The sequence below is a fragment of the Cervus canadensis genome, chromosome 25, assembly GCF_019320065.1.
Source record: "Cervus canadensis isolate Bull #8, Minnesota chromosome 25, ASM1932006v1, whole genome shotgun sequence".
NCBI classification, from domain to species: Eukaryota; Metazoa; Chordata; class Mammalia; order Artiodactyla; family Cervidae; genus Cervus; species Cervus canadensis.
Genome location: NC_057410.1, coordinates 6,721,999 through 6,737,938, shown reverse-complemented (window position 1 = coordinate 6,737,938; position 15,940 = coordinate 6,721,999). Strand labels below are relative to the sequence as shown.

General features: G+C 45.7%; 1 protein-coding gene across 1 annotated transcript in view; it reads left to right on the top strand.

Annotated features, from left to right (window-relative positions):
- The window catches only part of PPM1H (protein phosphatase, Mg2+/Mn2+ dependent 1H), a 290,096-nt gene that overhangs the window by 188,644 nt on the left and 85,512 nt on the right, over window positions 1–15,940 (top strand). The window contains exon 5 of the mRNA XM_043447515.1: window positions 3,688–3,772. Coding sequence (XP_043303450.1) covers window positions 3,688–3,772 — 85 coding nt within the window. The remainder of the gene's footprint in view (window positions 1–3,687; window positions 3,773–15,940) is intronic.

The following is a 15,940-nucleotide window of genomic DNA, read 5'->3' as shown; positions in this document are numbered from 1 at the left end:
AAGAGTCTTTTCATTTCATGGCTGCAGTCACCATCTGCAGTGATTTTGGAGCCCAAAAAAATAGTTTGTCACTGTTTCCATTGTTTTCCCATCTATTTGCCATGAAGTGATGGGGCCAGATGCCATGATCTTCATTTTTTGAATGTTGAATTTCAAGCCAACCTTTTCACTCTCTTTTTTCACTTTTATCAAGAGACTCTTAAGTTCCTTTTCTCTTTCTGCCATGAGAGTGGTGTCATCTGCGCATCTGAGGTTACTGATATTTCTCCTGGCAACCTTGATTCCCTGGGTCATCACAGAAGACTGAGCTGAGCTGCCCGTGCTATAAGCAGGTTCCCACCAGCTGTCTGTCTTACTCATGGTAGTGTCTACATGTCAAACCCGATCTCCTAATTCATCCCACCCTTCTCCCCTCCCCACGTCCACACATCTATTCTCTGTGTCTTCATCTCTGTTCCTGCCCTGCAAATGTGTTCATCTGTACCATTTTCTAGATTCCACATACATGCATTACTAAATGATATCTTTCTGACTTACATCACTCTGTACGAAAGACTCTGGGTCCATACACATCTCTACAAATGACCCAACTTCATTCCTTTCTATGGCTGAGTAATATTCCACTGTATATATGTACCACGTCTTCTTTATCCGTTCATCTCTCATCTGTTCTTATATTCAGTTAATATTCATGGGGCTCCTGTTGGTGACAGGCATTTTGGAATATAACAGACCCAAACGGAGCAGGCCCCTGACCTCCTGACCCTTGGGTCCTGGAGGAGGCTCTTCCACGTCTGGTTGGACGTTTGTTGGCTACTCCCCACAGGCCACTCTGACTGACACCCCACCCTCCACCTCCTCTGCCTTCCTCCTCTTCCTCACTGTCCCTTACTTCCCTCCCAGCCATCCACCTGTCTAGTCTGAGCCTGGAAGCTGGAACTCAGGGGCCATGTAGGAAAAGGGACAGAAAAGAGTTAAGGCTAGCTTCCAGGAAAAATTTGGAAACCGGAGATTGCCGTGGGAATTTGCTGCAGAATGCCTTTTTCTCTAGTCCCCCATGTCCTCAGAGCCCTTCTTGCTACTTTAAGATTAGGCCCTGTACCGCTTTTCTAGATTCCACATGTATGCAGTGTACAACATTTAGTTTTCTCTTTCCGACTTACTTCACCATGTACAGATGAAGCTGTTTGCAAAGGAGAAATAGACAGATGTAGAGAACAAAAGAGTTGGGGGGGGGTGAGATGAATTGGGAGATTAGGAGACTGACGTATGTGCACGACTCCATGTGAAACAGACAGCTAATGAGAACTCTCTGTATAGGACGGGCAGAAGAAGAAGGTGCAGTCTCTTCATAGGGCATATATTAACCTTAAAAATGCATTCCAACGTACATTAGGTCCAGAAATATACTGTTTGATTTCACTTATATGAGACGAAATTCAAAGTCAGAAAGTACACTGGTAGATGCCACGGGAATGGGGGGGTGGAGGTGGGTGGGAAGCGGCGATGGAGAGTTAGTGTCTAATGGGGCAGAGTTTCAGTTTAGAAAGGTGAGAAATTCAGGAGATGGGTGAGGTTGAGAGTTGCACAATATTGTGAATGTACTTAGTGCTACTGAACTGTACAGTCAAATAGTTAAAATAGTATGTTTTATATTATGTGACTTTTACCACAGTAAGAAAAAAAAAAAAAGATTAGGCCCTAACCTGGACGTTCCTGACTGCTTATTTCCAGTTCTCCAAGTTTCTCCATCCTCTATCCAAACTCCTCCTCTCTCATTACATTTATTCTCAGCTGATAAGTAGGACAAAGACAATTTCAATTAACTCGCACTGATTCGTGAATGGTTGGTATCACCTTTCTTGGGGTAGGGGGAGGTGGTTGCATTTTACAAGTGACTCTGGGTTTATAACAAGGGATCTTTCATTTGTCCTATTTTTTGGCAGCTTAATAAAAGAAGTGAGGTGTGTATTTCAACACGAGGCATCCTCTCCCCAGGGTCAGTCTCCCCAAACTTCTCCATTTCCTTACAGCTTCCACCATTTTCCTCCTGGATCCATCAGTTCTCTGACACCCCCAAGATTTTTCTTGTCATCTCCTCCTTTGCCTGCCCCCCTCCACCAGTTTCTATGACAACAGCAACTGGGCACAGGTGGGGAGGGGGCGGGGCAGGGGGCGGGCAGCTGCAGCCATTAATAGGGATTGTTTCCAAGTCAGGGACCGCCTGCCTCTGCAGTGGGAGTGAGGGATGCCAGGGGCTTGTTGGCACAAAGAATGCAGCCTCCCCGTGTCAAGGAGGCATCCACCTAGAGCTGAGCTCATTGATGGTATTCCCCATGCCTGTGAGTTTTCACAGAGAAGTGTGTTGGGCCCGCAGGTCTCTGGCTCCCTGATACTGGGGAGCTTTGGGGTTCAAAAAGAATGCAGTTCCCCCAGCCACTCGCGTTCATGGTGGAAATGGCAGCCTTCCACCGCAGCGGATCGATGTTCAGGAAGTCAGCGCTGCAGGGACTGCTGCAGAACAAGGTCTGAACACGGGAGGCTCCACGGGGAGAGGCTTAGGGAAAGTTGCCATCGATCGATCCTCTATCCTCTCCTTTAGATGTCTGCTCTGGGGAGCTCTGTTCTCTCAAAAGTCCTGGAGTCAGCAGTAGCTCTTGGGCACAGTTTTGGGAGTTTGTGAATTTCCTGAACTTTGAGATGACAGCGGTTTTCCCTCGACCCAAGATGTTACCCTAGAAACTCAGGAGTCTAGGTCAGCTGCTCTCAGATTTTAATGTGCCTCCGCATCCCCTGGGAATCTTATGACAAGGCAGATTCCAGTACAGGAAGTCTGCGGGGAACCTGAGAGTCTGCATTTCTCCCTAGCTCCCAGGTGAGGCCCGTGCTGGGGGCGCACAGACATTTTGAGTAACAAACACTTGGAATTGCCCTGTCAGCTACTTCAATTGCCGCTGCTAGCCCACTTGTGACTGCTTAACTTAACGCTAAATTAATTACAGTGAAATAAAATGAAATATTCATTTTGCACTGTGTGCCTGCATGCTAAGTCACTTCAGTCAGGACCAACTCTTTGCAATTCTGTGGACTGTAACCCGCCAGGCTCCTCTGTCCATGGAATTCTCCAGGCAAGAATACTGGAGTGGGTTGCCATGCCCTCCTCCAGGCGATCTTCCTGCCCCTGGGGCCAAACCCACGATTCTTACGTTTCCTGCACTGGGAGATGGGTTCTTTACCACTAGCACCACCTGGGAAGCCCCTCAGCTTGCACTGACCGTGATTCAAATGCTCAGTACTCACATGGGGCTGGTTGCTGCCATCTTGGACTGCACAGATTAAGGCACACATTTAAGGATCCCAGGAAGTTCTGTTGGAGGGCGCTAGCCTAGGGTGAGCCTCTGTGCATCATTCATCCATCCATCCATTTATTCACTGAGCACCTGTCATGTGCCAAACGGTATGCTTGGTGCTGGGCGTTAAACTAGCAGACAAAGAGAATGTCGTGCTCTTAGAGATGCCTACGGTGTGGTGAGGACTCTGGAGTGGGTTACATGAGCTTTGCTATGCAGGCTGGAGGAACGGAAGTCCCCTGAGGGCTTTGTGTGGATTCTGAACCAAGCTGTGGAGTCATCACAAAATCGCAGTGCTTATGAGATTGGCTGCTGACATGCCTTTTCACCCTTGCAGGGCCATAATCATCAGAAACGGAGAAATCATCCCCATGTCTTCGGAGTTCACCCCTGAGACGGAGCGCCAGCGGCTGCAGTACCTGGTAAGGGCCCCGTGGGTCTGGAGGAGCCCCGTGGCATCGGGGAGGGCGTCGGAGCTGTTTCGGAGGAACACACGGCTATTGGCGTGGGAGCAGGCCCACAGCAGTAAAATGACATACGGCATTAACTCCCCCCCCCACACCTCCTGGATCACACACCCTGGCTTCGTGTGTGATGACACACTCCACCTCCGTGAGTTTATTATGGAGGCCAGCTTTCTCCCATCTGTGACCAATCAGAGACACAGCGCACTCTGCTTATTGTAATGATTTGGTACATACAGTATGAAGCGTGGTGTTAAAGAATGCGGACACCTTGTCCCCAGGCCTGCCACCCACTCTAACTCAAAGGGTACAGATGAGTGTTAATCTCATGTGAGGAGGGAGGCAGCCCCAGAAACCCGATGACACCCCATGACTTCATGCTCCGATACAAAGTCTCAGGGGCCCTTCTGGAGAAATGCAGGTGTCTAAAATCTGAAATCTGTGTCTAATCTGAAAATAGATTCTCCACATAGATCCCACTCTTTGGAGTAAAATTATGAGTGGGCTCTAGGAGGGCTGTTTGGTTTTTCAGATCTTGAGAATTTTTGCTTCATGGAAGATTTGAGTTTTCTGGAAAATGGAGTAAATGTCCTGCCCTCATATCCCAGCCATAGGGCATTAGGCTTTTATGATCATGAGACTGATGTCATGATGATGGTCATGATCCAGGACTGCTTTGCAGTGGGCATCTTGGGAACCAGCTGCAAATACAGTCTATGGATGATGTATTTTCTTGCCAGTTGACTTTCTTTTTAGGTAAAAGGCTAAGATAGTGACCTTCTGCTCTTAGAAAAGAATTGATACAGCCTACTCTGAAAGGAACTTGTTTGTGTCTCTGAATTCTGGCACATGGGCATAGTCAGGACATGATGACTTTGGTTGATTTAGCAAGAAGCTATGTGAAACTAAGAGTCACTCAGTCATGTCTGACTCTTTGCAACCCCATGGACTGTAGCCTGCCAGGCTCCTCTGTTCATGGAATTCTCCAGGCAAGAATACTGGAGTAGGTTGCCATTCCCGTCTCCAGGGGATCCTCCTCATTAAAGGATTGAACCTGGGTCTCCTGCATTGCGGGCAGATTCTTTACCATCTGAGCCACCGGGGAAGCCCAGGAAGCTGTGTAGAAGCCCGAGAAGCCCAAGCTTCCCTCAGTTCCCATGACTGTGTCGTGTTGGTTTTACTCAATAGCTGAGCTGTGTTGATTTGGGTGGTTAACCTGGTCCACAAGACAGTATGAGTCTAAAGCTGAAGTAAAAGTATTTCTTCATTCTTTTACTATTATTTTTGAACCCATCTGTTGCTGTTTACAAGCTAATAAACTTGAATCTTTCTGGGCAGCCCAGATGTTAGAGCACTTCACTTTGTCTGTCTGGGCAGGGGGAAGGGAGCAGCGGCAGGATCTCACCCTGGCCCCATCCTTAAACTCACCAGCTGGGTGGCTATGTTGCTGGGAGGGTCCTTCCAAGTAGAGTTCACAACAGCCGGCCTGCCTGCCACTTGCCTGGCTCTCTCCAGCCCATCTTCCACAAAACCTCCAACATGATCTTCACACTTCACACTTCTTTCCCTAAAACCCTTAGGCTTCTCACAGTGTACAAACGGCAGACTCAAAATCGGGCTTCCTGCCCACTCTCCAGCATCATCTCTGCATTGCCCCCACCTCTGACAGGGTATGTTGTGGGCTGTGGCCATGGAGAACCATCTTCCAAGACACAGCGTGATCTCTCCAACCTCTGTGCCTCTGGAAATAAGCTCTGCCTGGATAGCACTTCCCCTCTTCTCTGCCAGGAAAACTCCTCCTTATTTCTTGAGACCCCAGAAGAAGTGTCGCTTCCTCCAGGACGTGTCGCCTCCCCCTCTCCGGGGGCCAGTCCCCAGTGCTCACCTCGTGCCGTGTGGAAGCCCGTAATGTAGCCATCACCGTGTGGTTATTTTATTGCTTATTCCTTATTCTGTCTCCCCGCTTCCAGACTGAGTCTTTGGGAGGCAGGCCCCTTACCTTAGGCATCGTACCTTGTTGTTAGCGAGCACAGAACTGATATTGATCAGGATTTGTTGACTGAAGTGTTCATATTGATGTCTGGAGCATTATCCAAGCACCTCGCACCTCCCTACTGTCCCCCAAAACCCCTCACCGCAGGCAGTATGCCTCTGTGGCCCCCTGCCCCACCAAGCCTCAGGCCCACCCTGTCCTCACCACCTCCGTGCTTCTCAGTAAAAACCATTTCCTGTTTTCCTGCTGAAAGCGATGAGTAATAGCAGATTCTTCACTTTTGTATTTTTAAATACTTTCACATTTTTTTTGGCATGGCAAAAATGGCACTAAGAGCTTGAAACTTTAACTCTTCTGGAGGGAGGGGAGTGCTGACCTTGTTCAGATTTGGATTCCGGTGTCAGGGGTCTGCCTGGGGACGGTTGGAATAAGATGTGTGCGCCTTTAGAGCTCAGCCTTGTCCCACGACTGTGTCTATGAATTCTAGAATGTCCTTCACTGATCCCCCGTTTTATTGCCGGTAATGGGCACAGAGAATACCAGAAGGCAGGTGTAAGGATGAAATGAAATAACAAATGCACAGTTTTTCGTGACACATAGTTCTTATTTGCTTACTGTTGGATGAATCAAAGTCTTGCCACTTCAGATTCTACTGGCCTGTAAACCACAGTGATACTGTCCCTTTATTTTTATTTAAGAATCACTCCTAATGTTCCCAAAATTAATGTGTATTTGGGTTTCACTCTTGCATAATCAGTGGACACTCTTAGCCCACAAACTGAGTCTAATATCTGAATTTCTGAGGGTGAGAACACTGTCTTCATTCTTTTTCATCCTTGCTGCTAAACCATACAGACTTCTCTACATGGAAATTATACCTAAAACTTGTCTTCTCAGGCAGTGGGAGTGTAAATGACCAAAACATAAAATATCCTGGCTGCCCAACTTCCTATTCTGTCAGAAGTCTAGGAATGTATGCTTTGAAATGAACAAATCCATGAATAATATTCACATGATCTGTGATGCAAATCTTTGTGGTGAAGTGTTTGAGAGAACTAGGGGGCTAGTAGCGTAAAATAAACTTGTGGTCAGATCTTTACCATATTTTAGAGAATGGGGAGGTTTATAGCATAAAATCTTAAAAATAATATCAGTTGTGAGAGGAAAACACAAGTGTCACGGGGACTTTTCTCAGCCCAGCCCGGGCAAGTACTTTGTGACCTTGGATTTCTCACAACGTCTCTGCGTCTCCCTTTCTCCTGAGCGAAATGTGTAGGAATACTTCTCTTGAAATACCCATCACAGGCCCTGAGATCACAATGAAAAGTCATCTCGAGGGCCTTCCCTGGTGGCTGAGTGGTGAAGAACCTGCCTGCCCATGCAGGAGGCCCGGGTTTGACCCCTGATCCGGGAAGATCCCACCTGCTATGGAGCAGCGAAGCCCATGTGCCACAGCTATTGAGCCTGTGCTCCAGGGCCCGGGAGCCTCAGCTCCTGAGCCCACTCGCCACAACTCCAGAAGCCCCCACACCCTACACCCATGCTCCGCAATGAGAGCAGCCCCAGCTAGAGAGGGGCGCTGCGGCTGGAGAGTGGTCCCGGCTCTCCACAGCTAGAGAAATGCCCACGCAGCAACAAAGACCTATAGCCAAAAATAAAATAAACATAGGCAATTATTTTAAAAGGTCATCTCATGATAATATAACATACAGTATATCCATTCTGATTTCAGGTTATGGTCTAATCCTACCAGTTTATTTTGGGGAACATCAGTTCGCTTGAACTAATTGTAAAACAATTTTATGCAGTGAGGGCTGTTGTATCCTTTACATGATCTAAACGAGTTAGTATGTTGCCGGCAAGTTAACAATGTATTCCTCATTCTTAGGTCAAATCAAATTTTATTGTCATTATGTCTAAAGAAACATTTATGAGAGAATCGCGAAAACTTCCAGGTCCCCTGAGACCTGATTTGAGCAGCTGACTGCAGTCCCAGGGCTGTCTGACTTGCAGAACTGGTTAATGATTTTCTTGGGGGTGGGGAGGCTTCAGAGCCCTTTGTGCATGAACTGTTTTGATCCACGTCGGACAGGAATGTTCTTGGTATGCACAGTCCAGACGTCCAGGGATTATGGAACTGGAAGCAGATTACAAGATGATGGATGTGGCAGGCACGTTAATTTTGTTTGGTCTTGCATCCTGACCTCAGAGGGCCCTTCATATAGCTCTCCGGGTAACGTGAACTTTATTCCGTAGATTCTTGGGCTGGGTGATTAATCAAGCAGGCTTGAGGGTTTGACGTGTTCACATGGAATGTGGCAGGTGTGCGAGGGAGGGGGTCAGGGGCCATGCACTTCTGCCCCCCAGCAGCTGGGGAGAGCTGATGATCATAGTCACAAATAAGCCTTGCTCTTTTCTCACTGGGCTTTTTAAAATTTTTTTTAATGTTTCCAGGGTGATTGAAATAAAATATTTTACAGGGTCCACCAAGCTGGACAGAATGTTCTGGTGGAGTCAAGACCCACATGGGAGGGAAAGCAGTCTGGTTTATGGGCATTTCTCAGCAGAGTCTATTGCTCTGATGCTGTAGTCTCCAGGAAGTCACCCCACTCTTGCTTCAGGGGACAGCCAGAAACAGATCTCCCTCTTCGGGAGACCTCTACAGCCCTGAGGTGTGAGAGCAACACTTCCCCTCCATTCTGCCGAGACGTATTTATAAACTCTGATGTGATTACATTAAGATGTGCTGGTATCATCAGACCTCCCAATAATGTACGTCTGTCCTTGTAGATAATCCAAGTCGGCAGCTGTTTATCATCAAGGGCAATTGCAGAGGAGGTGAAAGTGGGTTTCAGATGCACATTGGATGCACACAAGTGCAACATTATCTGAGGTGATTTCTGATGGTGTCCTTGGACCTGCCCCCAGCCGTCTACACTGAGTCTGATTTGATTTGTCTGCCATTTTCCCTAGTACTGAACTTGGAAAGAGTTTCAAGGGGACAGCATTGTGCCTCTTGGTTCTCTGGGATTTTTCACACTCAAGAAGTGTATTGCTTAAGCTTGTACCTGTTTTTAAGATAAGAGGCTATAATTGGAAGGGTCAAGTGCACTAGTGAGTAAAAACGGCTGTCCCACCACCTCAGCCTGGCCCATAACCTTGAGTTCGTGTGCGCTCAGTCGTGTCCAACTCCTTGTGACCCTGTGGATTGTAGCCCACCAGTCTCGTCTGTCTCTGGAATCTCCCAGGCAAGAAGACTGGAGTGGGTTTCCATTCCCTTCTCCGGGGGGATCTTCCTGATCCAGGGATCGAACCCGCGTCTCCTGCACTGGTAGGCAGATTCTTTATCAATGAGCCACCTGGGAAGCCGCATTAACCACGAGGGCCGGGTATAAAGCTGGGAGCCTGGCTGCAGTCACAGGGAGAGAACTTACCTCCACTTCGCTTTGCCTGACGTCTGAGTCAGGGACAGCTGCACTCCAACCCCTTTTCCCGCCCCCCTTTTGCAAAACTACATGTGTTTCAAAATCTTGAATTAAAAAAAAACATTGGCAGGCTAAAGTGGTTGACATTTTTCATATTTACTATAGGTTCCATTGATCACATAGGCATCATGAAGAAGCCAGAATTTTGGAGCATAAAACTGACACCGCCCAGGGCTGCAGAGGCAGAATTTGTATTCGGCTGCCCTCGGAGCACAGCCTGGCTGCAGGGAAGACTCTGAAGACAGTAACCGTGATAATTGAAGCTTACCACTTCTAGAGCCAGATTTTTTTAATTAATATAAATGGATGTCTGGTTTTTTCCAGGTTAGGAGAGGTCAGAGACTTGGCCTGGAGGCATTCTGAATCTACTATGCAGATCTAAGAAAATGAATCCCGCACACTGGAACCAAATCATCATGAGAATGAGTTCCTACATTTTCTTCTTTAAAAAATAATCCATCTTGCTACATATACATAATCTTTAGCCTCTATAGTCCTTGTCCCCTGAAATATTCTGAATAAAAGCCTGGGCACATGATTCCAATGTGCGGACAAGTGCTGTTTGATTCCACTTATACGAGGTACCTAGGATAGTCAAGCTCACAGTGTCAGAATGTATGTTGGCAGATGCCGGAGAGGGGTGGGGGAATGGGGGATTAGTGTTTAATGGGGACAGAGTTTCAGTTTGGGGAGATGGGCGATGGTGAGACTTGCACCATAATGTGAATGTCCTTAGTGCCACTGAACTGTATAGTTAAACATGGTTAAAATAGTGTGTTTTATATGTGGTGACTTCTACCACAATAAAAAATAAATGGATTAAAAAAGAGCCGGGCACTGAAAGCCAGAGCCATCTGCCCATGAGGTCCTTAAGAACTGATCTTAGTGTAAGGAAGCAAGATAATGTCGTACATCCTTCAAGTACGTTAAAGTTAAATATGCTTTGAGAAAGGTAGACAGGATTCAGCGAGGTTTATTAGGGCAAAACCTTAACTGTCTATAAAATGTGTTCTATGCTTCAGTTGCTTTATCTGTGAAATAGGACAATTGCAGGACCCTCACAGGATAGGGGTGAGCATTAATGAGTTAATATTTGTAGTGCTTACAGGAGGACCTAGATCAGAGACAAAATAAAATTTCTTAGTTTTTAAATATAACTATATAAAGAACTTTCTCATGGCCCCCCTGCCATTGGGACTACTGTGGTCTTTTATAATTTCTCAATTCCATTTGCTTATGCAAAGAGATTGGAGATTCGGCTTCCCTGGTGGCTCAGACGGTAAAGCGTCTGCCTGCAACGCGGGAGACTCTGTTTGATCCCTGGGTCGGGAAGATCCCCTGGAGAAGGAAATGGCACCCCACTCCAGTACTCTTGCCTGGAAAATCCCATGGATGGAGGAGCCTGGTGGGCTACAGTCCATGGGGTCACAAAGAGCTGGACACGACTGAGCGACTTCACTTTCCTTTTCTTTTTGCTGACATGAGTTGTTCACTTTGCAAATGAGTGCCTTTCCACAAAACTTTCCTTGGGAATAAAAAGCAGTAGGCATATGAATATGGAAACCTTATATGTTTGATGTACATGAGCACTTTCACCCCTCATTCTGTACTTTATAAACTGTTGTGGAGTTGACAAATCTAGGCAATTTTGTTTAATATCTCTCTTTGTATTTCAGTTTCCATATGGCTGCTTTATCATAAGATCTCAATTTTACAATTTTAAAGTGGATTTGGGGGAATGCTACTTCTCTCTGGCTGATCAGTGTAGTCCCATGTCGAGATTTAAATGTGAACTTTCCTTGACATTTGCATAAACCAGACAGAATTTTATTTAATATCCAGTTCTGTAATAGCTTATCTATACAAGCTTGACTTTTGCTACTTTGAGATTTTAAGGACAAATTAAGACAGAATTCTTTATGAAAGACTCCAATCCATACATATTTAGGTCTCAGTCATTTCACATTTTCCCTTCTTTTTTTTTTTTTTAACCCGAGGTAGAATATTCTCCTCCTGAATTGTACATCCATCAGGTAGGCAGCCTTGGCTCTGGAATGGTCATCTCCTTTGACCACGTGTGTGACTGTTAGTGGTCACCTGGGCTTGGCCAGCATCATTTTTTAATTTTTAAAAATTTATTTATTTATTTGGCTGTGTCAAGGCTTAGCTGCCTCATGGCATGTGGGCTGTTAGTTCCCCAGCCGGGGATTGAGCCCGTGTCCCCCACACTGCAAGGCAGATTCCTAACCACTGGACCACCAGGGAAGTCCCTTGGCTGACATTATTCATTTCATTTGTGACCTTAGACTTCCTATCTGGATAAATCATCCTGAAATTTAAAGGCTTCCAGTACTCCTCTCGTATAACCTGACAGGAGTTTTTCCCCTAAGAGCTAGAAAGAGGAGAGATGTTATTCAATTTTTTAAGAAGATTTATGTTGAACACTGAAAATCCTCATTTTAATAACTTGCTTTCACATACTGAAGGGTCTAGAATATTTAAGAAGTTAATTCATGTGCCGTTTTTCTAGTTAGAGGAGTTTACATTCCGATCCTGGAATGCGCCTTCTCATTTCACACAGGAGTGTTTATACGTTCCATGTTCTGCTGATGGGAGTGGAAGTTGGAATAACTTCTTTGAAAAAGGATTTGGCCCAGCAGTTCCACCCCTTGTTGTGTACCTAACAAAGTGTGTACAACTGTTTACACCAAAAGATGAGCCTGTGCATAGCAGCACTGTTTGTAAGAGCCCAAATTGGAAACTCTCCAATTGCCCACGGAGAGTAGAATGGATAAATAAACTTTGCACAGTGACAGGATGGAATGAACAAGCTGTAACTACATGCAGCAACATGGATAAATCTTTGCAGACTCAACTTCCAACCTATGGGATTCTATAGGACGGATAGAAACAGGCAAACACAGCTGGAAAGTATGGGGCTAGAGCTTCCCTTGGGAGAAGCAGCAGGATTTGAATGGGGTCCTGACACTAGCATGCTGGTAAATGTTCAGTTGCTTAATCTGGATGCGAGCCGCATGGTGTGTTCAATTTGTGAAAATTCACCCACCTGTATGCACATGATCAGAGCACTGTACCATTTGTATATTTCTTTGAAAAGTTGGTTTTTTAAAAAGTACTTTGATTCATTTACTCTGATGCTGGGAAAGATTGAGGGCAAGGGGAGAAGGGGGTGACCGAGGATGAGGTGGTTGGATGGCATCACCGACTCAATGGACATGAGTTTGAGCAAGCTCTGGGAGACGGTGAAGGACAGGGAAGCCTGGCGTGCTGCAGTCCATGGGGTCACGAAGAGTCGGGCAACAAGTGTGTATCACCCTTTGCAGGAGGGGACCTCCTGCAGCAGGACAGGTTTCCCAGGAAGCCACACTCCTGCCTCCTGTCTGTCCCACACTGTTGTCTCCTAAGAGCTGCTCCAGGAGCCCCTGCTGCTTCCCACCTCCTTGCGTCTGCTCCTGCTGCACTTGCCCCAAAGCCCTTACCTGACTAGCTCTTAAGATGCTTTTCTGCCAGAGGAAAGCATAGGCAGAACACTGACATAAATTGCAGCAGTATTTTTTCAAATCTATCTGCTAGAGTAATGGAAACAAAAGGAAAAATAAACAAATGAGACCTAATTAAAGTTAAAAGCTTTTTCAGAGCAAAGGAAACCATAAACAAAATGAAAAGACAACCTACAGGATGAAAGAAAATACTGGCAAATGATATGACCGACAAGGACTTAATTTCTAAAATATGCAAACAGCTTACACAGCTCAATATCAACAAAACAAACAACCCAATCACGAAAAGGGCAGAAGACCTAAATAGACATTTTTTTCAAAGAAGGCCTGCAGATGGCCAACAGGCACATGAAAAAAATGTTCAACATCACTCATCATCAGGGAAATGCAGATCAAAACTACAATGAGGTATCACCTTATTCCAGTGAGAATGGCTCTCATTAAAACATCTACAAATAATAAACGCTGGAGAGGGTGTGGAGAATGGGAGACACTTCCGCACTGTTGGTGGGAGTGTAAATTCATGCAGCCGTGATGGAGGACAGTGTGGAGGCTCCTTAAAAAACTAAAAGTAGAGTTACCATATGATCCAGCAACCCCACTCCTGGGAAAATATCTGGAAAAGACAAAAGCTCTAATTCCAAAAGATACATGCACCCTAGTGTTCGTAGCAGCATTATTTTAGTAGCAAGATGTGGAGGCAACCTGAATGTCCACTGACATGAATGGATAAAGATGTGGTGTACGTGTGTGTATGTACATATATACACACACACACACACACAACACACACACACTCAATGGAATATTAGGCATTAACAAGAATGAAGTAATGCTATTTGCAGCAATATGGATGGACCTGAAGGTTATCCTACTAGGTGAAGGAAACCAGACAGAAAGACAAATATCATATGATGTCACTCATATGTGGAATCTAAAACATGATACAAACTTATTTACAAAACAGAAATAGATTCACAGAAAACAAACATATGGTTACCATAGGGGAAGTGGAGGTGGGGAAGAGGGATAAATCAGAAATTTGAGATTAACTTGTATACTGTGTGCACGCTAAGTAGCTTTAGTCATGTCTGACTCTGTGCGACCCTATGGACTGTAGCCTGCTATGCTTCTCAGGCCATGTTCTGCAGGCAAGAATACTGGAGTGGGTTGCCATGCCCTCCTTCAGGGGATCTTCCTGACCCAGGGATTGAACCTGAGTCTCTTATGTCTCCTGCATTGGCGGGCAGGTTTACCACTAGCACCACCTGGGAAGCCCCCATATATATACTACTATGTGTGAGATAAGCAGAGAGGTCCTGCTATATAGCACAGGAACTATAGTCAGTATTTTGTAATAATCTATAATGGAAAAGAATCTGAAAAAACACTTATACACATTACTGAATCACTTTGCTGAGACACTGTAAAGTGACTATACATCAATTTTTTAAAATTTTTTTTAATTAAAAAAATTTTTAAATAATGAACAAAAATCCTTTTCAGATTTTCTCTGACCCCACCCAGTGACCCCACTCTTTGTTCCTTACTCTTGAAGATAGTTCCATTCCCACCTATAAGCCTTCCTCATTCTCCCCCGCCAGTGCATGAGCTCTAAGCTTTTAATTCTTTGAATCCCTAACCCCTGGTTCCCATACCTGCAGGAGCTTATGTGTTAATTGCTTGAATTCCATTGGCTGGATACCCCCAAAACCCGGCACAGTCCCCCTTATTGACTCTCACTACTCACTGGCAAGCTGATCACAAAGCAGCAGAAGGAAGATTTATTAAAAGAAGGGAACATTTTGTGTTCCTGAGCAGGCAATTTTTAGTAACCTTGGGAACCACCATCTCAGTGTCTGCAGGAGGCCTGGTGCTCAGCCTCCCCCAGGACCCAGTAGGTACATACCCATCCCTGGGATCTGGATTCCTGCTTCCACTCCCCGTTTTCTCCCTGCCATGCCGGGATGCTCAGAGCTCTCCCCCATCCCAGGATGGCGGGGCTCAGGTCCATGGGCTCTGGAGCAAGACAGAGCTGGGTTCAGGGGTGCACTCTGCTCTCGTGAGACTTTCTGGAACGTTCCAGAAGGCCTCTCTTCTTCAGGTTGTTCCCTCCTGTTACGGCTCAGTCCCTCTGTGACTCAGAGGCTGTCACTGAGATGTGACGGCTGTGTGTCTTCACGGTGCTGTGCTCACCTGCCTCCTCTTCCCTGGAAGCTGGTTTCCGCTCAGGACCAGAGAGGAGCACAGCCAGAAGATGCTCGACCCTCCTGCCCCATCTCTGAATCCTGCCAATTCTTGGTACAGCGGACTCCAGCATCCTTTCCCTAGAGAAACTTCTTCTTGTTCCTGACCAGGCATAGCCATGTCTGGAAATGTATTCTCATTAAGTGGCAAGGATATGTTCCACCCTCTTTTTTTTTTTCCAGCAAACCTACACTCTCTAGAGTCCTTAGAAGACTCTCGGCCACCTGCCTGTGGTTTTGCCAGGGCAGTGGTTACCAAGCCTTTTCCCCCAGGTGCCGTTTGTGGTACACAGCCAAGCTCCAGATGTACCTCCATCCCCTCCCTTTAGCTGGAAGCATTCAGTTATGCTTCCTTGAGGGAGAGCCTCAAAATTTAGGATAAATAGAGGTACAAAAAGAAGTCTAGTTTGCTGGGTTTTGTTTTTGTTTTTTTTAACATGGGGCAGGCTAGCACAGTTGAAATTGGATTTTAGTGTAAAATATGTCTCTAGGTTTCTAGTCGGCATGCTTATTAGGTAGAGAAGAGGCAATATATTTAGGTATTCTTAGGACTGTGGAATATCATGAAGTTTTCCGTGGTATAAGTGTATCCACATTCTTGAGAATTTACAGGAAGATATCTATGAAATTATTAAAAAAAAAAAAAAGCTTAACTAAATCCAAAATATGTAATGTGCGTCCAGGATTGTAAATGCCATGGATCTTAGTTTTATCTTTTTCTAGTGATTGAAAGCTATGTTGTCTTACTTTACAAAGTAATAGTCGCTGAAAGGTGACTGTGTAAAGCAGGTCAGAATGTTCTGTATTCATTCCTCCAGCAAATACTTAGCATCTTTACTGTGGTCAGTGCTATGCTGGGCACTAGAGTGTAGCTGAGGTTT